The sequence below is a fragment of the Calidris pugnax genome, unplaced genomic scaffold (assembly GCF_001431845.1).
Source record: "Calidris pugnax isolate Ruff unplaced genomic scaffold, ASM143184v1 scaffold24, whole genome shotgun sequence".
NCBI classification, from domain to species: domain Eukaryota; kingdom Metazoa; phylum Chordata; class Aves; order Charadriiformes; family Scolopacidae; genus Calidris; species Calidris pugnax.
In genome coordinates this window covers 2615595-2640779 of record NW_015090922.1, presented here as the reverse complement: position 1 = coordinate 2640779, position 25185 = coordinate 2615595, and the positions used below count along the sequence as shown (strand labels likewise).

The window sequence follows — 25185 nt, the reverse complement described above, 5'->3', positions numbered from 1 at the left end:
TATAATAATTCTGGTTTTCTGTTGTAAACTGTAGAAAAATATGGGGTTTTTTTTTTCCTCTTTTGTGCTGAAGATTAGATTGGATTTGGTATTTATTCAGCAACCCCATCCTTTCTGCCCGCTAAATCTTAAGCTAGGTGGGACTGCAAAGATTAAGAAGCCAGATCCATATCTTTTTCAATATATAAAGTTCATTTTCCCTTTGCATCTCCAAGGCTGTTAAAAGAACACAGTTAATTGCTACATGACCACACATTCATTTGCTGAGAGAGAAGAAAAAGGCTGAAAAGCCAAGGAAGAATTGGCAGTGCAGGCTCCCGGACCTCAGTAATGAGTATAGACTATTCCTGCTGCCAGACACCCCCGGGGTCTGTTTCTTCAGGAATGAAAAGTCTCTTTACCTCAGCATCGACATGTGGGAGGATTAGGGAAGCTGGAGTGGGGTTTTTTCATTACCAGGAGCCCCGGCTCAGAGCTATAAAAGGAATGGATCCACAGAATTTGGCATTTCTTCAGAACATTAGCTACATTTTCTCAATTTTAGAGTGCAGAGACCCTGTTCTGCCTTCACCTGTACTAAAGAGACAAATTCTGACCTATATTATACAAACTTAGCGGAAAACAAATTAGAACAAGTATAAATGAAATCAAGATTGGGACTCAGATGTCTGGAATAAAGCTTTGTGCCCTAGTCCCTTGGAAACGGTTATTCAGAACTTGAGATATCAGTCCAGTGATCCAAGAACAAAGCTCTCCAGAAGAGCTGCCGTTAGTAAGGAAGAAGCCTTCCTGGTAGCTAAATTCTCCAGTGCAACATCTGGAGGTGCCCATCTGGAGGCTAGAAATCTTCAGCAGAAATTACATACCTCCTGAGGAATCTGAAAGGAAGAGAAAGAGCTGATGTTAAAGGGTTGCTACATACCCACTTCTATTATTAGAAAAAAAATATCAGACAAAGCCTCCTTCAGACACATTTTTTTAAATTCCATTTACAACTACTTATTGTAGTTATTAGTTATGCATGAAGTTATGCAGGAAGCTCCCAGCTTGTGCTAGAGCTGTTCCAAGCTAAAACAAGACCATCATCCAGAGGAATCTACACAACATTTAACTGCTTTTCTCCTGATACAGTGTTGTGAATGATGCTACTGGTTGGAAACATTTGGGTAAGCCTCGAAATGTTCAGTGAGGAAAGTAAACAGATTAGCCTCATTTTGCTAACAAAAAATGAACTGAGAATTTATGACCTAAAATCTGCTAGTCCACTGTTATTGGAACATGATGAAAATATGAGGCTACCACCACCAGCTACCAGCATGACGATGACGAGGTTGTTGCAAGACAACTATAACAAGTAACATATTTCAAGATTTTGTCTTTCCTAAATTAACTGACTTGATATGTTAATTTGTACCTCCAAATACAAGGTCACTTTTCCAAAAGCAATTGGTTGTCTTGAGAGCACAGATACCGGTGAGAGCCAAAGAGAGTGTCCTCCCAAGTCCCAAAAGAGTTTTTGAAAATATTACCCATACAATGATTCTGGGGCCTGAGATGGCCCAAGACCTCATGTCTTGTTCCTTACAAACAGAATACTACAAGGCCATGAGCTGATTGATGAGCACACTTACAGTTATTGCCAGTAGGTATTTTGAGCTACATGACCTACAAAAGTTCTGCAGGGCAGGTAGACTTGAGCATACATCTTTTCACCTTCTCCTGCACCGAGATCTGCTTCAGGTAACCATCCATGCTGTCCTAACTGGACCTCCTCGGTCACAGCATCAGCTGCAGCGATGTAAATCCACAACAGTGTATAACCCAAGGAACTGGGATCATAGCTGAATGTCCACCTGAGGTGACGTAGCAGCCAGCTCTTTCAATAGAAAGACTTCATCATGTTAAGAGTCACCAAGTCTACTCTACTGCGGAAAATACCATGGAGCAAGCAGATGGAATTAAAACAGATGTAAAGTAGAAGGGCTCTGCTAACGTCTTCAGATTTGTACTTAGCGGCACGAGCAGACAAATATCCTTAATGTGCAAATTCTAGGATGCCAATAGGCCAGGGTGCCTAGCACCACACAGATGGCAACTCAGAGATGTGCTCAGCGAGAAACATTTGTGTCTGCAGGCACTTAGGCACTAGGGAAAACCTCGCCTAGTTTTGAACCATCCTGCACAAGATATATTAGCAAAAGTCAGCCATTCCCATCTGCTCTCACCTGTGCCGGTTAATGATCTTCATCCAGTGGAATCTAGGCAACATTTAATTGCTTGTCTCCAGATATCATATTAGGAATTATAAATACTGGTTCAAAATTTTTATATTTACTTCTCTACCCTCGTATCACAGAAATCAGAGGTGACACAGTAGATTTTTCCCTACATTATATTTTCAGAGACAGAAGAAACACTGGCAGAATCAGAAAAAAAACAGCCAAACCCAAAACTACTGAACCAGAACAATAGCATGGTAGACAATGAATCAAAACAATTTTCAAATGCAAGGGAAAAATAATATAAAAAAAAAAAGAAAAGAGAAAGTGACTACTGAGCACTAACGATAGGCTGTAATCAGAAACACTTATCTGGAATTGCCAGGCACCCTGAGCCTGCCCCCATTCAGAATCTGAAAGAAAAGTCTCTCAATGAGACTGTTGCTAAATTATTGCCTCTAGTTTTACACTGCTCTCCTGTTAAAGAGGGACAAAAACTAAGCCTAAATTTATCTGAATCTTCCCATATTATGTGGGTCAGGAAGAAATGAGAGAAGGATTTGAATCATCTTGCAAAAGCCAGTTCTTATTCAAGTGTAGTGCTGAATGTCAAGATGTAGCATATTGGTAATTTTTTTTCCCAGGGTAACAGAAGAGAGAATAAAGCCTTTAATCAGGAACAAACTTTACCCGATAGAGTGAATAACCAATACTAAGCAGAGCTTCTCCCATTTTCTTCTGTCTCCTGCGGTTCTTCTGCATCAAGCCCACCAGTATAGTACAGCACGGCTCATTCAAAGTCCCTTCATGGTCATCATCTGGTTCGTCTAACCGGATTTTAAACTGGGGATTGGTCCAGTACGTCGCTAAAAATTCCCAAGGCAAGACAAAAAGAAGGAGAATTTGTTGCCATTAGTAGCTAAGATGGCTGTCCCTAGAATTACAAAGAATATCTCTTTGGAAGGACTTTTGCCTGGAGTTTTTCCAACCCTTTCCGTTATGTGGTACGGTTTGAGGTTTTCACAGCCATGCTGAATATCAGCTGGAGCCAGGGCAAATCAAAGCACCAAGGTATCTCCCAGAGAGTAATGACCAACAGGGAGGAGCTGATAATCATTAATTCCAGCCTGTCATTTATCTTCAGGAAATGTCCTTGGCTGAGGCTGTTATTGTTGTGAAAGGACCAAATGCCAGGCAGCCTCTCTGGAGGTCTAACCTGAAAATGAATGGGAAACAGCAGTGCCACTGAACTGTGACACTTTCCTGGCCTACGCAACCCTTTGGAGGATTACTCCAGTCAGTAGCAAAAGCCGTGTAAGCAGGAAAAGCAGACAGAGGAAAAAAAAACACAAATACAGCCATGAATTAACTGCTTAGTGGGTTGGTAATCCCCAAAGAAGAAATAAGTGTGAATTAGATCTTGGTTTAGACTGCCAAGCTTCTGCTTACTATCTAAACCCAGCAGAAAGAGCTGCATCTCCAAGCCCTTCCCACCAAAACCCCTGCTGGTTCACAAGCGTTTATTTTAATTGTTTTCCTGGTATTTCACCACGTCTCCACTCAGCTGGGTCTCCACCTTGGTAGTTCTGGCAGCCCCCAGCAGTCGAACCCCGTCTCCACTGGCCATTAAACAGGGTGAGGTCCCACTTGTTGACCTCGTTGCTTGTCAACGTGTCGGGAGTCAAGCTGCAGATCTCAAGGCGGGTAAACTGCCTTTGAAAATCTGAAAACGCCATCCTGGTGCACAAAAAGGTCAGGGTTAGTCCATCAGCCGGCAACAGTGGAGGCAACTTGCAAATGGATGTCTCTCCCAACAGGGCAGCACTCATCAGTGCCACAGAGATACCCGAAGCCCCGTTTAATTGAACTCTGAAACCTGGAAACTGGCTGTTCCGAAACAAAATTACCCACTCCCTGAATGAGCTGTGTATCCTGGAGATAGTTCTCAACAGCTGTTACACATTATGGGCTCAGTCATACTGTTTTCTGTCATCTCCATGGGCAATGCTTCGTGCATCGTACTTCATCAGTAAATTCACTAAAATCAGTGGAAAAAAATGTGCAAGGAGATGCCATTGAATGACAATAAGAGTTGGCCCCTGTGAAAGAGTCGCTCTGTAAGAAAAAAGCCTTCAGTTTGTGTTTTGCCTTAATTCTACCGTTAATGTTTGGTTTTACCAATCCTAGTAGGTTTGCCTGAGTGACAGACCTTGATTGCTTCGTGCTGCAAGCAGAGATCTGCCCCCATTTCTCCGTGCCTTATGGCCCCTGGAGCTGGTGGCACTGAAAGGCGGTGGGCGTTTGTCTTTCCAGCCTAGGACAGAGCCACACGCGTTCGGTACTGATCCGTATAATCAGCTAACTGGGATGGGCTTTCCATTAGAGCTGGGTAAACAGACTCTCCCCAAGCTGGTAATCTAAACTTCTTCATTAGCCTGTAGCATTTAGGCAAAAAAAAAAAAAAACAAACCTCAAAATATAGAGCAGCTGAGGTTCATTCTTGCCACCTCATTGATTTTATTACCATCTGGTCTCTATATTTTGGATAAGCACTGAGTTATGCAAGCTCTAATAAAAGGTAATGTTTGAATGGGAAGAGAGATAAACAAGAGGCTAACAACACACGCATGTCATTATGAACCCCCTTGGTGCTGGCGGTTTCTCTCCATACAGCAGAAAAAGACAGCTAAAAAAGCATCCATGCACATAAAACATCCAAAAGATTACGCTAACCGAACGATTCTCACCAAAATTCTCCATCGTCTACTTGCTTATCCAGAGCTTGCCTTTGTTTGGGATCAACATAATTCCACTCGGGAGCACTGAAGACAAAGCACAAAAGCAAGCTGTTCAGGTTGTTGTATTTCATTCTACAACAAGATCAGGGAATTAGGCTCTGTCTTCGGCTACAGCTGATAAAGGAGTATGTATTTCTCCAAGAACTAGACCTTCCGCCCCCCTCAGTGGCAGCACATGCTGCAATCTGACTGTACAGGGCTGGAATCAGACTGCAGCCGTATTTGCAGCAAATAAGTCTTAAACTGACTCATCCCTGCCAGGTGCTGGGATGTACAAATATTGCAGAGAGGCTGGATTAGGTAACACACAGCCTGAAAGTCGGGCAGAGCTTCTCCACTGTAAGATCTGTTGGGATGCCTGATATTCTCCCTAGGGAAACGATAGAAACTTCACTGCTAGCGAGACCAAAGAACAAGAAAGCAAAAAGATGGGATTAGAAAATGAGATTAGGAAAGAATATAATTTTGGTTTTATTTAATTTCTAATTTTAAAAATTAGAAAATTAGATTACTGCAGAAAACAGCATTACTCCTTTCCTGTCCTGATGTTCCAGTGCAGCAAGGTGGATCCCACTCTGATCCCCTCATGGGTGATGATACAGCTCTGGACCTGCCCCAGCAGGGTTGTCCCGTGGTAAAACAGGTGCCACAAAATCAGGATATGGCACATGTGCATGCCTGAGGCATCTTATCGTGGGGCTGAGCAAAGCAGCTCTCATAAAGGTACGAATAATTCTAATGTTTATCTCTATTTTTCTGCCTTTAAGTATTATACAACATGAGCATTGCGGTCAGTCAGGTCAGGAAACTGAAATATCAGAGCATTGCATGGAAAAATACATTGTGGCCCCAATTAAAGTAAATTTTATGCCACTCTAAATATAAAAATAAAAGATGTGTTGGCACTGCCATTCTCTTGAGACTCCACGGTAGTTGAAGCCCAGACAGTTTCTGGTAGATTTTCAAACTTCTAGGTCCTTAGCTTAGACAACATCCTCATTTTTTCAAGATTCTCCAGTAGAAACCAAATACCAGTCTGATTTAGAGCCCAGCAACCTTAGAGCTGAGGCAGAGGCACAAAGGTTTAGCCCTGTTGTATTTCCTAGGAACAGGATTGGTTTTCATATCCCACTAAGGTCCTGGCACCATCAGTTGGATCAATCTGAGAAAAGTCATCTTGCAAAATTATGTGGATATGGCTTGTATCAGGCTGCTCACAATTAAAACGTGGGCTGTTCTCTCTTATTAGAAAGCAGAGAAGAATGTCTGCTGGGTAGAGCGGATCAATATCTAACCTTGCTAATAAATTAATAGTGTTTTATCCCAACTGATTTAGTATCTCTCCTAAATGTGCTTTGTGATTGGATTAACTGCATAGTCCCAATTTAATTTTTAAAAGATACCAGAATACACTGAGGAGAGAGAGGCAGGGGCATATCAAAACCTACTTATCGCTCCAAGCTCCAGTCCATTCCACTTCACCCCAGGGATTTCTAAGCCTCACTAGTTTCTCCAGCCGTCCTCGGTAATATACCTAAAAGACCCACAACAAACAGAGCCTGAGCACTTCCATTATTCCAATCATCATGGGGCAACTGCTTTTCAGACAGGATAAAACACAATTTGTACTTGGGTGATGCAGTCCATTATAATTTGCGATGGTTAAAAGACACCTAGATGCCTTCCACCCTTATTTTACTTTGTCCTGTGCCACATCAGCAAATCAGCAACATATTGATTTGGTCAGTCTCAGACAGACATCAGATAGTTGAAGGCACTGCAGGATTGCAACCCCAAGCTATTTTGTACCATGGCCCTGGAGAAACTGGCTTACCTCTTCTGCTCCAGTGACAGAGTAAGCATGTCCCTTGACCAGTTTCAGGCTTGTGATTGCTTCTATTTCAGCTGTATTAGTTATCTGGGGCGATAAAAGTATATGCATTTAGGGCTGTATATTGTATATAAACACAGTTTTCATGGCAAATTAATATGGGGGAAGATATCCAAAGTGGTGTGCACAATGAATATCAATACTCCTGATGCAAAGTGTAATGAATAAGGGCGAGATCCACAGCAAAAGTACACCTCCACAGTTTCATGCCCCTAAATATGCAGTCCTAGCATAACAGGGGCTCAAGAATGTACAAAGAAATCTAAATCCAGATCTGGTCACTTGCAAAGACATGCTCATATGGACACAGGTCTAGCCCTGCCTCTGCTGAGATCCAGCATTTCAAAATTTCATCTCTGGTAATCCTATATGCCACGAACCAGGATTTCAAACAGGATATTGAAACTGGATGTGAAAGGTGTGGGGTTTTGAAAACATGTACAAACATCTTCTGTAACTTGAGAGAATTTGCTGTTACAAGTGTCAATAACCTTTCGGGTTGAAAACCAAAGCCAGAATCAGACTACAGGCTACAACAAAATATCTCAAAGAGTTTGTCTCTGGCAGTTGCATGTCTGGAGCTGAAATTATGCAGAATTTGAATGAGAAAGGATACTTAGAGAATGAAAACAGAGTTCAGGAAGTCTAGTCCCTCGTTCATAGCTCAAAGTATTACCACAGGCTGTCTTGTAAAACATGAGGCAGGATGAGAGTTGGTTATTTAGAACCTCACCCAAAGTTTTCTTGTAATTAAAATCAATGAAAGTTTCTCACTAATTGTAGTTTGCTTCTAATTCAGACCTTCATAGGAAGCTTTTGTTACAGTATGGACCAGAGCCCTGAGAATGGGAGAGTAAAGAAGCAATATTGTCTTACATCAATGGAACAGCCAAGCAATGATCCAGCTCTCAGAGCCTTCTGGATGATTTGGTACAGGTTTGAAGGAGCCCTCCGCAGCTCATAAGACTCAGAGATGCCTCCAGTAAAATCCTCAAAGCCTTCCATAGTGGACCCTCCTGTGAGAGCTTCATAAGAACCGTTCAGCCTGTGGGGGAGATGACAACAGCTATTTAAGGGGCCATTGCCACTTGTAAGCATTGGCACTGCAGAAAGAGGGGTTCATAATTTGGTATCCCGTGGTCCGTCTGACCATCAGTGTGACCTGGGGCTGCAGAAGTAGAGCCCCTTGAAACAGGCAGTTGGCTTTATGTACCCTTTATGGACCCAGAAGAAGCTAAATAATGGGTGGAACTGAAGCTGCATTTGAGTGAAGTGCTTTGTGTCCTACACCACAACCACCTGGGCAGTCAACTCCTGCACACCCAAGAGTGCTGCTTCCTGCTTAGCCACCATACTTGGCATAGGCCTTCTCCAGCAGCGCGCTCCAGAACTCATTGCCTTCCTCCGAGTGCACAAAGACCAGCTTCCCGTTCTTGGTGGGCAGTCGGTCGTCCACCACGACGTCCACCCACTCCCCGTACTGCCAGAACTGATGAAAAGAAGAAAGGAAAAGATGATGAGGGCTGGTGAGCCCATAATAGCTCTGCACTGCCATCTTCAGAAGAAAGGAAAAGATGATGAGGGCTGGTGGGCCCATAATAGCTCTGCACTGCCATCTTCTGCCATCTTGCCACTACCCCTTCACCTGTCATCAGTTCCCCTGGGATAAGTCACTATAAGTTTTCATTCCCATGTTGGACTTCTCTCCCTTGTAACAGAGGCAAACTCTTCCCATCCCTGTGAAGCACTGAGCAGGCTTCTTGATGCCATATTAAAGTTTTGCTGATAGTTTTGCTGATATTAACAGCGACTTCTTGTACATAACATCTGGAACACTGTCAGTGCTCTATGCAGAGCTTACATGGTAGTGAGCACAGAAAGCTAGTGCAAAGACATCATAATCTGAAGTCTTTTCTTGTTTACTCTTTTAAGGCCCAACCCATTGGGAAAAAAAAATCCTGATAACTCTGTAAAAATGCTGCAAAGAGAGGTCACCCAAATGGGGAACGCTCAGTCCCTTCTGAAAGCAAGTGTCATTTAATGTTATTTAACTCTGTTCTTCTTTTCTTCCCCCCTTCCCCTTACCAATTTCACTTACACACTGTAATTCTTTAATATTTAGCCTGTGACAAATGCAAAAATAGCTGCTTTTAATTAACTACTAGAATTTTCCTCTTATTCTCGATACCTTGATCTTACAGGTACCTGGAAATGAAAGATCCCAGCATAGTCCTTCTGGAAATTCTGATCCTCAGGAACAACGCGGTACAGAACATCTGGATTCAAGGTGAGAGATGCAATGGCAGCTAGTAGCCAGCAATCACCTAAAAACACATGTTACAAGGCAGAAAAGTTCGTTAATAAACAGGGTTTTGCCCAGCTGATCCTTACACCACTATGTCACACTCCCACCCAGACTACAATACCAACATTAAGTGCTTTCTAAGGTCCTGCCAGGCTCGGTACTGATTCAGCAATCAACTCTTGTTTTGTTGTGTTATTTATCTCTTTTGCTCATTTTCCACTCACCCAGACCACAGAGTTATCTTGGGGCTTCTGAGGCTGATCATGGCAGTAATTTCAATGGTTTATTTTGGACTTTGCTATTTGGATTTTTTAATGAAGCTGTGAAAGCTGGCTGCTTTATCTAAGATTGCTAATGCCCTCAGGAGACCAAGAACACAGTCAGATAGAAGGCATTTGGGGTACGGGGTACGTGGCTTGCAAAGCCTGGCTGGGCAGTACAGAGTTAATGACCTGTGATAATTTTGACTAGACCCGAGCCACCACACCTGGGAGAGGCAAGGGCTTAGGAGGCATCCAGAAGAGGAAAAAAGCTCCAGGCTGAGAGAAAGGTGGTAGGATTTCCATCCCTATCTTACGGAGAAAATTATGGATAGCAGGAACATTTCAGGGGCTGTTCCTTCTTAGCCCTTTCTTTGAAGGCCTGAAGTTGAACCAGTGCTTGGGGCTATTGCTACAGATTTGCTCACAAGTCTAAATCTAACGGAAGCTGAAGTATCCTAGAAATTCTGCAAGGAGGTGAGCCCTTTCTCTGGCCCACTCCTTATCCTGGAAAGGATGGATGTGCCGAGCCCTTACTGCGTGTCACACAGCTCAAGAGGCTTGCTGGGTTAATTGCTTGCTCGTTGGAGGCTGGGGGAGTGGAAGCCTCTCTCACGCTGAAGGTGGAGCCCCTGGGAAACTCAGTGACTCACAGGTTTCTCGCAGCATTTGCATAACTGCAAACAGTAGGAAGAACTTCTGTGGTCCTGTGTTATTTCTGAGGTGTGAAGAAAGCCTAGGAAAACAAAGCTGCTCTGAAGGCACTGACACTTTCCTGGTTCCCTGTGAATTTCCTGTGCCAAGACACGTTTCTTTGTGCAGGTGCATCCTCTGCAGAAGGAATTGGCATAATAGCTCCGACTTTGGTGGAAATAAGCTAACAGATAGACTGAGCAAAGAGTTTCATCTGTAGTGCGATTTAACACCTTAGAGCAGCAGCTAACTCTTTTATGTTGACCTGGGCTTTATGTTTTAGTGCCATGATGGATATAATTGTAAAGGTGAGACACTGGGACTTGCCTGGTGCAAGAAACAGCTGATCCCAGTTAGGCAGCGTCAGGAGAAACACCTATAACGAAGTACCCCCGGTGTGATGACCTGTAACCACCTCAGCTGGCTGACCTGGTATGGGTGCAAAAGTGTGCTCCACCCAGTGTGCCAGCCCAGGTGGTTCCCATGAGGAGCGAAAACCCAGTGTTAGTAGGTGAGATGCTGCTTAAGCTTTCCCCCAGGTGCTCTGTGATGCCCTGGCTACCATATTCAGCAAAAAGCATTCAAGCTGAAAGAGGGTAGGAAATGGCTGGATTACCTGCTTCTCCCCATCCACCCGTGTTTCTTAGGAGAAGAGGTTAACAAAGGCTTGTCCTGTTTATCCTACACAAGTGAAGCTTGAAGAGGAAGTGGGAGGCAGGTTAAATGCTACTCTGCAGAAAAGCTGTTTGAGCCAAGAGCTCTCGCCTCAAAGGTAAGATTTCCCTTGCAGAAGAGCAGATAAATTACAATATAAGGGTTGTGAGATGTTTAAACTGGAAATAGGAAGAAGTTGCTGCTGTGCATACAGAAGAAAAAGTCCAAAAGCCTTAGTCTCTAGATCAGCTTTGAGCAAAGACCTTCTCAAGCTCACCTTAAACCTAGCTCTTTTACAAATTAATTTGCGTTCTGTGGGAGAGAGCTCAGCTTACTGGCCTGGATGGTTGCTTCCAGCCTTAGGTATCTATGTATGAAATAAGCAAAACTGGGAGAGTGCAAGGCAATGGGGGGACAAAGGGCTTTGAGAACTTCTTCTTCTGAGAAAACGTAGATGCAGGAAAAAATGAGGCTGACAACACTCAAACCCGCTTTGTATCTGTTTCTTTGAGGCTTTCATTGGTACAGGTGTATGCCCTATGCTGTTATGGCTTTTGCTTGGAGAGCTAGAAATAATGGTGATAAGTCTGGGGAATGAGGAGGAAAATGAAAAGCCTTATGAAGTTAGAACTGAAGCTTTCATTTTTTTCAAGTGTCTCAGGTTTTCTTGCTGTCTTGGCTGTTTTTGATATGCTGTGAAACCCCACAGATTATTTCTGAGAAGGGTGGGGGTCCTGGTGTCCCTGTTGTGTTGTGTGCCTCCACCCCTGGTGAGACAAGAGAAGGTCAGCAGTAGCAGCGATGAGTTGGTGCTCTCCCAATGTATAGCATCAGGAAGGGTTTCCCTTTCCTGGTCCAAGACAGGTTTTTACAGCCAGTGAAGGGGAAACTACTCTGGGCTTTGTTGAGGATGGTACATGTTTGATGCACAATTAGGCAGAAGAATCAGTGAAATGAGAGGGGTTTCCTTAAATATGTTATTTATTTCCCTGACTCAGAACTAAACAATTTCAGAATCTCATCCCCATAAGATGCCAAATGCAGCGTGAAATCCTTTACAGCTATCTTACGGTACAAATTAACTTCTTAGCATCTGGGAGAGTGAGTGGCATTGGCACTTCTGGCTCCTGCAAATGCAACTGTACAATCTAACCTCCTGGGGAGGCGTTAGGGACAAGTCTGCCTAAAGCACATGTGGAAAGAATTGTGTTGGAAGAATTGCAGTGGTGAACCTGGCCTTAAAAATAGCTATGCTTGCCTTGAGCAATGCAGGGTACCATCCCCAAACCTTACTTGGGGGCCTAGTATCTTTGGCTAAGCTTGTGGCTGAACAAATATTAACTGTGCACTCCAAAAGGAACCATCTGGGAATTTGGCTGTTGTGCAGTAACTTGAAAAAAAGGAAGGTTTGCATGAGGTGCCCAGATGCAGGTAGTTTGGGGCCATCTTTGTTTATAAGCAACATGTTACATATCAGGTTCCTGTGATATTGGCTTTCAGTCAAATTAAAGAGGATGCAGGAATCTGTCCATAACCAGGAGCTTCCAGGATGGACCCTAAACTGGACAGGTTATGTCTGATCCTCTTGTACGCCACAATGGGGTCCTGGCCCATCAACAAAGTTTCTCAGCCCTATTGGGTAATATGTTACTAGTTCTAAAAAAGTGTAAGTTGACAGTACCTGTTCCTTTTCTCAAAGTTCAACATCATTTTGCTGGCAGCAAATTTCAGAGTTCTGTTTGTGGCTGTGCCTGCAGCACAAGCTCCCGAGAAAGGTAGTTTGGGTGGGACCCCAAAATCTTGTCCTGATTCAGCTGCAGGTTAAAAGTTGTCTCTCACACAATGAGGAAACTATTTCATTCCCTTCCTAAAAAGCAATTTTTTGGAGGGAGAGGAAATGAGGCTGATGGCCAATGAATTAAATATTTAATTAGAATGTATTTCCAATACAGTTATAGTCGGTAAAATGGCAATATCAGAAAGCATTTCTGCTTGCTACATGCATTTGAAGTTTCAGCCTTTTAGCTTATATAAATGAATACAGCCTTTTAGCTTATATAAATGAATACAGCCTTTTAGCTTATATAAATGAATAAATAAATAGTATTCTCAGCATTAGCCCTGCAAGGCTGAATCTACAGGCACGTACGCTGCTTTCTGCTCGGCCTCGTATTTCATGAACAAAAGTTTCAGAGAAGTGCCAATTGCAGTGTTCACCTCTGCCTCTGGATGTATTAGAAAGAAGCCAGCTTGATTCTTAATTTGTAATGTTGGTAAAGTCCAATTAGGTTTTAGTGGTTTTTATTTTAATGTGAAATAAAACAATTCTGACCTTGAGTTTGTGGTGGAAAGGGTAAACGTGAAATCTAGCTGGGCTAGCTCTGTGTGTGCGCATATATATATATATATATATATCTGTATGATCTTGGAAAATTACTTTGACTATTAGTGTTCTTGAAATAAAATCAGTCTCTGCTCACAGATGTACTGAGATGGCTCATGTTCTCAGTGCTAGGCAGGCACCTCCTGGTTTACAGAGATAATCGAATTGCTGCAGAGAATACAGAATCCTCGGTGACCCGGGAGCTGAGCGACTCCTCTGTATTGATGGTGTTTACCCAAGCACGCTGCACTCGCAGAGGCCATAAAATAAATGAGAAATTTGATTAGTTTCAGTTGCTACAGAGCTGTGCTCAGTTTCTGTCGAGCTATCATCAAAGTGTCTAGACGCAGAGCATCTAAACTCTTCATTGACCTAGTGATGGGGAGTTTAAACTGAAAGCCCAAGATCTAACTGGGCAGTACAGAGGCATTTCTGTCCTGGCTGCTCTCTGGCTTGTTGCTATTTCAGCAACGCCTGGTGCTCAGGAGGGATCCAAATACAACGCTGTGGCTCTTGCCTCCTGGTTTGTCAAGCAGATTTGACTCTCAGCTTCAGTCTCTGCTGGAAGCCCTTCTTCAGAGCTTGTAGAACCCGGGGCATCCTACCAGACATCAAGGAAGCACTGACCCGCTAGCTTTATCGTTTCTAGCAGTGCAGGCTGTTCCTGCTTTGAGATTTCTAAAGAAGGCTTCCTAAAGTTTTCTGTGGAAATGATTTAATCTCTGCAGCTGTGTACGGAAAGGCAAAAGAACAGGCTTTCTTCTCTTTGAGGTCTCAGAGTTGTCAGTGAATGTATTTTTTGAGATCTAGGGATCTATCTGCTAGAACGAGGATCTCCAATACACTTGGGCCCATGGTACTGAACATTAGAAGGGCCATGTATTAATGTCTATAGCAAGATAAGTGAACAAACCCAGTACTATTAACCGCTCTTGTGCCTACAGGAGCTCCAAAGGCTCCCTCAACAGAGATCAGATTTATCTCAGAGCTGCCAGGCTTTGGTTAGCTCTCAATCAACTCGTAATCTTCTCAAATCTGCCATTAGGTGAGACAGGCACAAAGAGTGCGTGGGATGGGCTCCTTAGCTGGTGGGAACTGGTATATCTGCATTGGCTTCAGGGGACTTCTCCAGCTGGGCAGGGACCTGCAGGGCCTGGAGTACCCTCTGAGCCTCCAGAACAAAAGGCACCCCATGAATATGAGCAGTGTGGATCTGGAAAGCTAATTTTAAACTGAGAGGCTTTGAGTACGTTTTATATTATTTAAATTAAATTGATGCCACTTGCTTCCTAAGACTTTCTGCAAACACTTCTGGGGTTAACTTATTCAGATAGCTGCAAGAAAACTTCATAAGTCACCTTTAATAACTAAGACTATGTGACTGCATTTCAAGTTGTTACTAGGCTATCAAACAGATATGGTTCAAAGAGCGTTTAAAATATTTCAAGTCTTTCAAGTTCCCATCAAACTTCCCAAGCTGATATTCATCTAGCTTACGCTGTTGTCAAAGAAATAAGTTTAATGGAGTGAGACTAACTCTGGGTTTCCCTGCTCCTTTTGTTCATATAAACCCAGACCTGCAGTGTTATTTTTTTAAAAGAAAAGAAACATGTCAGAGAAGATTATTAAAAATCGGCTCTGTTTCCCTAAAGGGCTTGTTAACAGGTCACATACATGGCTTATGTAAATATGTAATCAGGGTCTGTTTCAACAGAAGTGTTTTACATGAGGGCTTTAGCAACAAGGGCTTTGATATTCAAGGTATTGGATCAAATACCAAAAAAGCATTATATGCCTCAGAGATGTAAAGCAAATACCTGAAGGCTAGAAGGGAAGTCCCATGCCTGTGTTCTGAAGTTTATATTTGTGAAGGGTCAGTGTGTGTAGAAGCAACTGTAAGAAGCCTTGTAGAAACAAATTGGATTATTTTTTATTATTTTATCTTTTTTTTTTTTTTTTTTTGAGAGAGAGAGAAAGAGAAAAGGAAGCTTTTAGCAAAAGCAGAATCAGATTTTGGGGCTTTTCTTCTAGTTTTAGGGGTAGCTTCCAAGACTAGCACTTGGGGTCCTGCCCACCAAAGGCTGGCTTGGGAAAGCCAAGAGGCAGGCACTGTCTCCAGATTCACAGGAGGTTTTTTGGGTCCAGTTCTGTTGTTAACACTAGTTGATGGATTTTGGCACTGCTCTAATGAAAGCCCATTTAGCACAAAGCACTGGGACTCCACAGAGACATTCAGGGGGTGACAGAAACAAAAAGGGGCTCAGGGTATTTGCATTCAGTTTCTAGGCTTAACACAAATAATGCATTGACCTCTTCTAGTTTAAGAGCAGGTAATATTCTTCAGTCCTTAAGCTTGTAAACTGTCAAGGAAAATGAGGTTTTACTTCAGGCATATGATTTTATTTTTTTTTATGCTATTATAGAATCTCCCCAAATTGGAGATGACAAGAAATGTCGCTTTTATTACTTATCTGAACCATTCTCCTAAAATACAGTAAGTGATTTCCCCATACTCTGTTCCAGCATCCACCAAATAAATATCCTGGAGCAAGTGTATGATTGGGCATCTTATTTTTAGCATTTGGAGCACGGGCCCACACACCAGGGAATTTTTTTAGTGATTGTTGTAATGGTGCTGTGTTTACAGGACCAGCAATGGTATTATTTATTGCCAATGACTTGCAGAAATTGTTTGAATCTCATTTGCACAACGGATGGGCTGGGAGAGCAGTGAGGTCAGGAGTACTGCGGTAAGCTGCGCAGGAGGGAAGAAGCTGGTTTCTCTGTGTCTAATCTATCAAATTCTCATTACAAGAGCTTCAGCCTTCTCACCTCAATATGTAGTCAGGAGAGGCGGCTGCTGCTGTCTTCTGGAGCTGGATCTTATCAGCGAGGCATCTGCTGCAGCAGCTATTCCAAGGGGTACAAAGGCCCCCCTGCAGCTCCCTTCTGGATGCTCACAGAGGAGCTCCATTTAGACATCATCAAGCATTGGAGAAAAGTGGGTAAGAAAGTTTCTACTGTGGTGGATCTCCAGGAGAAGATGAGCGCTGAGAGACGCCTCATCAGCATCGAGCCCTAATCTGGGGAGCTGGCCGTGGTTTTTTGGCCATGTTTGCAGAGCTCGCTCCTGTCCCAGCTCTACACCAAAAGCTGGACAAGCATGAGAGGCACTCAGGGCTTGGAACAATTTGCTCACCGTGGATGGTATTACAAAGCTTACATGCTTTGTTCATTTTATTTTTTTTATGATGTGGTCCTTGTTTCTAACTCATGCCTGCAAGGAGGTGGGCCATGCTGCTTGGGTTGGAATAGCCCATCAAACTCCCAGCCCCTGTCCCAAACCAGCTCCTGCTCCGCTCCTTGGTGGTTGTCTATTTGTTCTGTGAGAAACTGAGGCTGGAACTTGCTCTGCCTCCCAAAGAAAAGTCCCTAATGACTTGGCTACAGGGTGAAACTTTCCTGGTGTCCCTTGTCCCCTGAGTCTCTGGAGCCACTCTTGCTGGGATGGGCATGAAGCCTATCCTCTTTCTTCAGGGCAAGTGCTCTTAAGATTTTGTTAGTGTCCAGCTCTGTTTCAAGAGGTGAAAAACAATCCTGTCTTCTGCTCCACCAAGGGATAATTAGCTCCCTACCTCCAGGAGACATTTTGGTGTCTCCCAGGCTTGACGTAGCTCTTGCAAGCCCATGTAAGCTCTGTCTCAGTGGCTCAATGCTGGTGCCTGACCCTCTCCTCGGGTATCTGCCTCTCCCCAAACTATGTCTGGGAGACAGCCAATATCTGTGTATATCTGAGGAATTTTTAAATGAAGCTTCAACTTATTTTTTTCCTTCTGCCAAAACAAAATTCAGAAGCGCTGTACGTACCCAGCTCTCCTTGGCAGACATCTGTTCGAGTAGCTCCTCCAATTATAAACTGAGGGTTGGCACATAACTCCTGAAAAAAAACACATTTTCAAAGTATGCATCACCCTTTCTGGCTGAATTGAAAAGTTCTCATTTCTTGTTCCTTGTTTCAATGTTCAAAAAAATATTAAACACTTTCAACATTTCTTAAAAAATAATATCCTTTGTCCTCTGTCTGATTAACATGGTGTAAGAACAATGTTGCCTTATTAAATCCAAGATTGCATGTATTTTTTTTGAGGCAAATCCTGAAGCCCTTTGCTACTTGAGTGTCAGTGATATTAGTGAGAATTTTCACACGGCTGAGAAGAGCCTGACCTCTTGACACCCACCCTTTACATATTGCTCAGCATTGATGAGGTCCCCTCTCAGTCTTCTCTTATCCAGGATAAACAGACCCAGGTCTCTCAGTCTTTTCTCATCAGAGAGATGCTCTATCCCCTTGATCTTTGTAGCCTCTGCTGGACTCATTGGACAAGTTCCTCTCATCAGAGAGATGCTCTATCCCCTTGATCTTTGTAGCCTCTGCTGGACTCACTGGACAAATTCCTTGTCCTTCTTGAACTGGGGGGCCCAGAACTGGACATGGATAAGCCAGTGGGTCCCAGGACTCGTGGATGAAGTGCCCATAAGCTGCTCATGTCTCTGCTGAGTGCTGGGAGGTCTCTGTCAGGCAGAGCTACCCCATTTCATTCTGATGGAGCTCAGCCTTTCTTCACCACGCTATGCTTGTGACTGTCTCTGCAGTGTTGTTCTTGCGTGAGGAACCCTAGTACAATTTAATGAGTTTTTCTAAGGCCGATCTTCTCCCAGCCAAGAGATGCTTCCATAATACTTATTACACATCCAGGTGCCAGAGCCAAGTGCTGGTGGACAAATGGGGTTGCAGGGGTAGAAACTTGGAGTTACTAAACCTGCAAGTTTCTGTTTCTCACTTTTCAGGTGAGAAAATAAAAATCTAATGCTATGCTTGTGACTGTCTCTGCAGTGTTGTTCTTGCGTGAGGAACCCTAGTACAATTTAATGAGTTTTTCTAAGGCCGATCTTCTCCCAGCCAAGAGATGCTTCCATAATACTTATTACACATCCAGGTGCCAGAGCCAAGTGCTGGTGGACAAATGGGGTTGCAGGGGTAGAAACTTGGAGTTACTAAACCTGCAAGTTTCTGTTTCTCACTTTTCAGGTGAGAAAATAAAAATCTAAGCCTTGAAATTTTCCCTTCTTCCATCATTTTCCTTTCCCCCATCAGAGGAAGATAAGTTGTTCGGAGTGGTTTTCCTTCCTTCCCCTTTTTTCTGTCTCCTTGATGTTATAAGGAGACGCAAAATGACAAAGGAGGAGCAAAGTAGGGACAGAAAAAATGTCTGAAAAATGAAAGTGCAGAAAAATCTCTGAAGCCCTGATTTTGTGGTTTTAAAAAAAAAAAAAAATCAGCATCTCATCTTTCCTGATGAAACTGCCTATAAAAAAAAAAAAAAAAAATCAGCATATCATCTTTCCTGATGAAACTGCCCATTTTAAAATGAAAGGCCATTTATAGAATATATATATTTGGGTAATAACTATTCCAATCAGTTGCTCTTTAACTGTTGAAGGCAGCTGGAAGAGAGGTAGGGGGTTTTATTGAAGTATTAAACTGATTTCCTGGGGTGTGTGGTGGCAGGGCCACTGTGTAGGTACCATTACAAGTGATGGTCAGTAGGTCCTAGGGTGGCCTGGGCTCTGTCTAGGTACGTGTGGGGCTTTTGCAGCCATCTCCAGATTGTACCCTGCAGCTGTAGCTCTGTGGAACTGGGATGAAGAGGGAGGAAGCAAGTTCCCATGAAGCAGTTATAGGATTCCTTGCTTTATAAAGAGCTTAAATGCTGATTATTTTTTTTTATTCCTGCCCCCTTGCAACCTTGTTTCTGCTAACTGTGGAGGTACAGCAAGACAGAAGAAAAACCCAAAATGTCCATGACCAGTGGGTATTCAGGCTCACCACTGATGTAGTGTGGATGTTCAGCTGAGCTTTGATGACACCCGAACCCAGTAAAACAGGCAATTATAAAGCACTCTTACCGTGGGGCGCTTCCAGATTATCCCCTGGGTTTTGAAGGAATACGGTCCCAGGTCCCGGTAGCCAAGCGCAGAAGGACAGGCTGGGAACTCCTCATCCTTGAACAGGGTGCCAGCCTGCAGGCAACGCTGCTTCAGGGCTTCGTAGTCCTGATTCAAATACTTGACAGCGTTCCTCTTGGATCCCAGCCCCTCCGCGGCCGCCCTTTCCTGGCAGAGCCTTGTTGCGACCCTGGACATTCTGGCTCGCTCTCTGGCACGGCACAGCTCTGTCCTACCTCCTGGCCAGGAGGAACTGGAAAAAGGCAGGTAACAGGCTCGGGTGGAGCCGGAGGGGTTGCCCTACACGTTCCACCAGCCCTGGAGGGAGGAGGAGGCACCAGAAGACAAATATGTACCCGAGATGGACCCGACAGATGCCGGTGTGGGCTTGGACCATGGGCACTGCCTTGTGCTGCTCCCACGCTATTTGCTTTCTAGCTGCCCCTTGTTAAAATACAATTCCCTCTCTTTTAACAAGGAGCGAGGGAAAACAGTGGTTGTGCAGACATGCCTGTTTACACATGGAAAGTAATTGTGTTGTCTGTTCAGTGTCCGGCTTGAGGACCAGTGCTTTAAAAATCTAGGTGAAGAGGGTTTAAAACTCCTTTCCTTCCTCCTGAGATCTGGTTCTAGACTTTTGGAGAGTTGAGCAGCCACAAATCCTGGGGCTGGGTATCTGATGCGACAGCTCAACTGGCTATGGAGAAGTCAGTGAGTTTTAAATCATGAAAATATTGAAAAATTGAACCCACTTCTGGCTTAAATGTCCTTTTTTTAAAAAAAAAAAGAAAATTGTCTTTGGTATATTGAAACAGTGGGACTTCTATGAATTAATTTATTAGCAGTAAAAGGTGTGAACTTGACAGAGCTAGTAATGGCCATTTGGCTGTATGACCTGCAGAGGACAAGGATACAATCCAGGACCATGATCCAGGACAAAAAAGCAGAAAATTATATTGCCAATTAGGAGGCAAGCTGGTAGCCCTGTATCCCATCTCCAGTGTGGCCTTGGGCAAAAGTCACTGTACCTTCTATAAAAACAGGGTCTTATCTCAGCTGATGAGAAGTTAGCCATCTTATTTATGGTCTTTTGGTGGTGCTTCCTGCACATAAAAATAACAAGCAAAACCCAAAGCAAGCCTGAGGGGCAGAAGGCTTTTTAAGACCTTAAAAAATAGTGGCTCCTGTTCTTGTAGTAGAAAATCTCCAAGTTCCTACCCTGGTACCCCCATTTTGTAGCAACACAGGGGTGCACACCTCCTCAGCAAGGTGGCCACGAATGTCTAGGTTCAAGAACAGCAGCAGGAGGAATTTCATATGGAGCACAGCTGCTCCCTGCTGTCCTCCCATTGAATATCAAGGTTTCCCTGGCAAAGCCCAGTGCGTGTCCAGCTGGGAGCTGGGTAAACAGTGACTCTGTTTGCTGGAGAGTGTGTTTGATGACTACCCCTTGGGAAGTTTAGACAGAAGGTGTGGGGAAGGGAAGAGAGAATTCTTTTTAAGGACTGAAACCTGTTGAGATAAGGAGTCCAAACAGAGGCCAGTCAGGCTCCTCGTCTGCAAATATTTGAGGAGCATGAAGGTGAAAGAGGAAATGAAATGACTTGGTTGGTTCCAGGTGGTCATAGGTGGAGAAGGCTGGGCTGAGGGAGTTACTACATGGGTTATGTAAAAATTAAATTAATACTGTTGAAATTGAGAAAAGGAGAAGGATGGTGAGAATTTAGTCTCTGGTACATTTTGGTACTTCCAGGAGTGTGTGCACTGAATCAAAGTGGAGTAATAAAGGGTTTTTTCTTTCCAAGGTTGATTTTTTTAATATTTTAATTTTTTTTTTTCTGACAAATAGATGCATTCAGAGGTACCCGCTTTCTCTGCTCATGAGGCAGAATACTGGTTTCTTTCCCTCCCTGCACCAACCCTGTATTTGCTGTAAGCTGCAAGCTTTGGCAATGCTGTTGATGGAAGAGCATGGTGCTCTGGCATTTGGGAAATGCCATTTTGATTAGGAATCTTTTGTTTCCCATATTTTTTTTAGACATACACTTGATATGCTGTGTGCTCTCTACCTCCAGTTGCCACTGGACACGAGCAGGCACTGAAGCAGTAAAGTCTCGTGCATCACCAGCGTGTTAAGGTTCAATACAGAGGAAATACAATCAGATCTTAATCTTCATAAATTCCAGTAGAATGTGCCACAGTTGTTTTTGGTTTTTTTTGTCCTGTATCTTACATTGGGAAGAAGCTGAGGACAACCATGTTTTTCTGGCAAAGGCTTGGACCAGGAAACCATCCAGCGTGTCCACCACAATGCTCTGCTCCTAGTGATCTGTAGCACAGCACTTTAAATCAATTTCCAAGCTTGATTAGCAGCAGCATGATTTATTTTGTGTAGAAAGTGATACACAAGCACCACCTAGAGGATATAAAGCAGAGGAAAAGATGATAGTACAGTTGACTACAGTAAGAGCTGACAGTTACGTTATGGGGAGAAAAGTTTTCAGGTTCCCTGTGACTCTCAAAAACTGCTGCTGAAGGGACATTAATGCCCAGAGAAACAGTAAGCAGAAAAAAAAAAATATTAAAATTATTCTGATTTCTGTTCCTTCAGGGATTTGTGTATTTTTGTCTGGCTCTTCCTGTTTTCCTTTCTCTCTTTCCTTTGTCCATAGCAGGAGGGTGAGAGAAATGGGGAAGAACAGAATAAATATGCATCTTTGTTTCAAAGAAGACCGTGCAAAACCCATGAAATCAAAACTGTTCCATATCTGTGGAAATCTTTAGGAGAAAATAACAGCCAATTAGCTAATGTTTCTAGATACTTTACTACTGTAGTGCATTAGAGGGAAATGAAATGGCTCTCCCATACTGTAGCACTTTGCTAATAAGAATTAAAGCTGCTTAACTGTTTTGTAGACCCTCCAGTGTGAAAGGGATTAGCTTGCCTTCTCCTGTCCTAGAAGTATGAGCTCCTATCCACGCTATTACTGTGAAAACGGGGTGACTACTAATAGGCAGACTAGCATGAGCAGTGAAATGTCACACTATGAAAGGCCCTAAATGTTTGTCTTTAAGGTTATTCTTCCAGAGGATGCAATATATTTATCTAAATGCTTGGAAGGGAGGGGTTGCCGCTTCCCTGTGGGGAAGCAGATCTGAAATTGGCCTTAATCCCACTCATTTGTTTTTGTAAAAGCCAGGAAATTGTCAGTGCCTGAGGAGGAGGAAGAATCCTGGTGGGGACAGGGCAGCTCCTGTAGAGGAGAGCAGGGGCCCAGTGGGTGCGTGGCCCCATTTCCCCCTCTGGGGCCAGTTGCTCCCCTTCATCTCCCTAATATCTGTGTATGGTGGAGGGCAGGTGAGCCAGAGCTGCAAAGCAGAGCAACACCAAGCTCCCCACAAGTGCTGGGTATAGGGCAGGAGAACCTCATCCTCCCACCTGGGGCTCCAGGCTGTGAGTGGTGGCAGCTGTGTGCTCCTTATTAGCAACCAGCATCAGCTGCTGTGGCAACTGCTGAAATCACTTTACTTGGCAAATGTGAGAGTCGTTGACCTTGTTGAAGAGCTGCAGGTGTGCAGAGAGCTTAAGAAAAAGTCAGATTTCCTTTTCTTTTCTAAAGTCGCCTAGATTTAGGGAGACACTGGTGGGTAACTATTCTTGGGGCTGCTATTTTACCTCAAAGCATTACGCTGTCAAATGGAAATCACCCCTTTCTTTAAAGAAAACAGGCGTATTGTGTGAGTATGTAGAAAATAAAGGACTGGCTCGTGTAGCACTCAAAAGAACTTCCTTTGGCTGTGTCTCAACCCCCAGCCCACGGCAGAGACCCTAAGAAAACTCTGGTAACTCTGACTGCACAAAAAAAGCCATATAACATGCTTGTGCTCTCCTGGCTGTTGTCCAAGCGGCGGCTGGCGGCGTGCTGCCAGCAGACCCCAGAACAGTCTGTGGGTATCATCTGGGCGATATAGGGGGGAAGACTAAGACAAACAAAGTGATTATATGACAAACTTCAACCCAGCTTAAACTTCTGGAAAGCGGAGAAGTAGAGGAGTTCACAAACCAAAACCGGTTTTGTGGGCCGGTGAAAACCACTGCTTTAAACTGACATGGGTTTCCTTTTACCCATGACTTTTGAAAAATCGGAGAAGCCTGATGGGTGGCAGCTGTACAGATTTGAACCACTGCGTGGAGCCAAACAAACGCCTTCTGAGCAGCTCCACAGCTACCAGATCTGTCACGGCAGGATGCAACACGGCTCCTTGTGAGTTAAGCTCCCCGGTGGTGAGGTGCTGTTGTCTCTTGGTCTCCTGGCTCAGTAGGTGGCCTTCTTGCCTGCAAGATAATTCAGTGGTGCTTAATGAATCGAAACAGTGGAGCAAACCCATCCTCCAGTCTCATACTGTGTCCTGCTAGAGCTTCAGCACAGCCCTGCTGGAGACCTTGGCTAATGGCCTACAGCTAATTGAGCACACACAGCATGTACCGGTTCTGTTCAGAGAGCACTTGCGGCACGTAACATTACTTGCTCTGCTTCCAATTCTCCATGTGTGATTGATTTCCCATGTGCCTCAATATTCTGCTAAAAATACCATTATTCTCTTTATTAGGAGAGCCCCTCTGGCCCGTAAGGAAGAGGAGACACCTTCAAAGCAGAGTGCAGTTGGTCTGTACCTGGCCAGGGTTGGACAACCTTAAAGGCAGTGCCAGGACTCCCTTAGATGGCCACAATCTATGCAGATGTTGCTCTGAGAGTGCCTCATACCACCCTCATATCTAACTGAAAAAAAGGTTTTGAGGGCCTCCTCTGCTACATCATGAATTGAACGGGCTTATCTTGTTTTCCTGTTTACTAGAAATGGCTTCCCACGTAACTGTGTAAGTAGGACCCATGCTGAGTACTGGCAGAGGAATCGGAAACGACTGAAGTCCAAAACCACCACACAAGTGGATGGTGTTCCCCAGTACATCAAGGCAAAACTTCTGATTTGTAATTTCCAAGGAAAACTTCCCACCGCCCCTCAGCAAGTGGGACAGCCAGGTATTTCATGCTTCTGTAGGCATTTTCCAAAAAATAACTTCAGGTTGGCTCCAAACAAGCGTTTAGTGCATCCAGGGCTTGGGGTACGACCCACAAAAGGAGGTGCCCCTCCTTCCAAGGCAGGCAGACAGTGGGCGCAGCGCTAAGGGCCATCAGCCCGGGGAACGCTGCCTGGCGCCCAGCACGTCCTGAGTCAGACCTCGAGTATGAACCCAATGGTTTGAATTCTCCCTTGGAGGGATGCCGTCCTGTGTGGGGGCCAGCAGCAGCCTCTCTGCCCTCCTCGGCAGCAGCTCGCTGCCAAAACGGAGACACTCCTCTTCCTGCACTGGCCTGGCAGGGTTGCATTTTTGGGGAGGGTGTGCTTCCCCGGGCGGTTTGGGCTGCACCGGGGGGGTGTGGATGGACTCGTGCCAGCGGTGGCACCCCCAAATGGCTGTGGTTTGGCACCACCAGCAAATCAAACTGTTAATTATTTTGGTTGCAGGCAGCATTCAGAACTGTAATGGGGCGACAATACAGTGTAGCGGATTAGTTTTTAAGTCATATTAGGTTTTTGCTCGCTTTGACTTTTTTTTTTTTTTTTTTAGTGTCAAGTTACATCTGAGGCAGAAAATTTGGGGGGTATAAATCAAACAACCCCTGGAAAAGACTTGAGGAAATGCTGCTTTCAAACAGGCACAGACAAAAGACCAATATTTTCAAAGTTTGTGAAATAATCCAAGCCATTTCCGTGCTTTACTTCCATGTCTCCGTCCAGGTTTTTTTTTTTTTTTTTTTTAATCTAAGCTTACAGATTTGGACCTGGATCCTTCTGGTTTTTTACGCAGGAATTACCGATTTTTTTTGTTAATTGGTGCATACGTCAGAGCTGGCGCAGGTGCGAAGCCAACGAGGTGCCCAGCTGCGGGGGTGGACGTGCTTCCCTCCGGGT

The 25185-nt window shown here is 44.1% G+C and overlaps 1 protein-coding gene and 1 long non-coding RNA gene across 3 annotated transcripts in view; one reads left to right on the top strand and one right to left on the bottom strand.

Moving 5' to 3' along the window:
• The window catches only part of CAPN8 (calpain 8), a 28504-nt gene extending 8965 nt beyond the window's left edge, over positions 1 to 19539 (bottom strand). Inside the window, exons 1-11 of one of the 2 annotated variants that reach the window (XM_014950657.1) lie at positions 19171 to 19539; positions 17071 to 17140; positions 9114 to 9232; positions 8264 to 8397; positions 7785 to 7953; positions 6852 to 6935; positions 6466 to 6551; positions 4967 to 5041; positions 3796 to 3956; positions 2910 to 3085; positions 867 to 878 (exon numbers count right to left, since the gene is read on the bottom strand). In XM_014950657.1, the coding sequence (XP_014806143.1) occupies positions 867 to 878; positions 2910 to 3085; positions 3796 to 3956; positions 4967 to 5041; positions 6466 to 6551; positions 6852 to 6935; positions 7785 to 7953; positions 8264 to 8397; positions 9114 to 9232; positions 17071 to 17140; positions 19171 to 19407 (1323 nt within the window). In that variant the 5' untranslated portion in view covers positions 19408 to 19539. The remainder of the gene's footprint in view (positions 1 to 866; positions 879 to 2909; positions 3086 to 3795; positions 3957 to 4966; positions 5042 to 6465; positions 6552 to 6851; positions 6936 to 7784; positions 7954 to 8263; positions 8398 to 9113; positions 9233 to 17070; positions 17141 to 19170) is intronic. The other variant, XM_014950656.1, reaches the window with a different exon arrangement.
• Positions 9124 to 25169, top strand: LOC106893061. The gene is made up of 3 exons (XR_001412989.1): positions 9124 to 9195; positions 24067 to 24251; positions 25041 to 25169. It is a non-coding gene; the product is annotated as an uncharacterized LOC106893061 (long non-coding RNA).
• Positions 25170 to 25185: the final 16 nt, after the last annotated feature.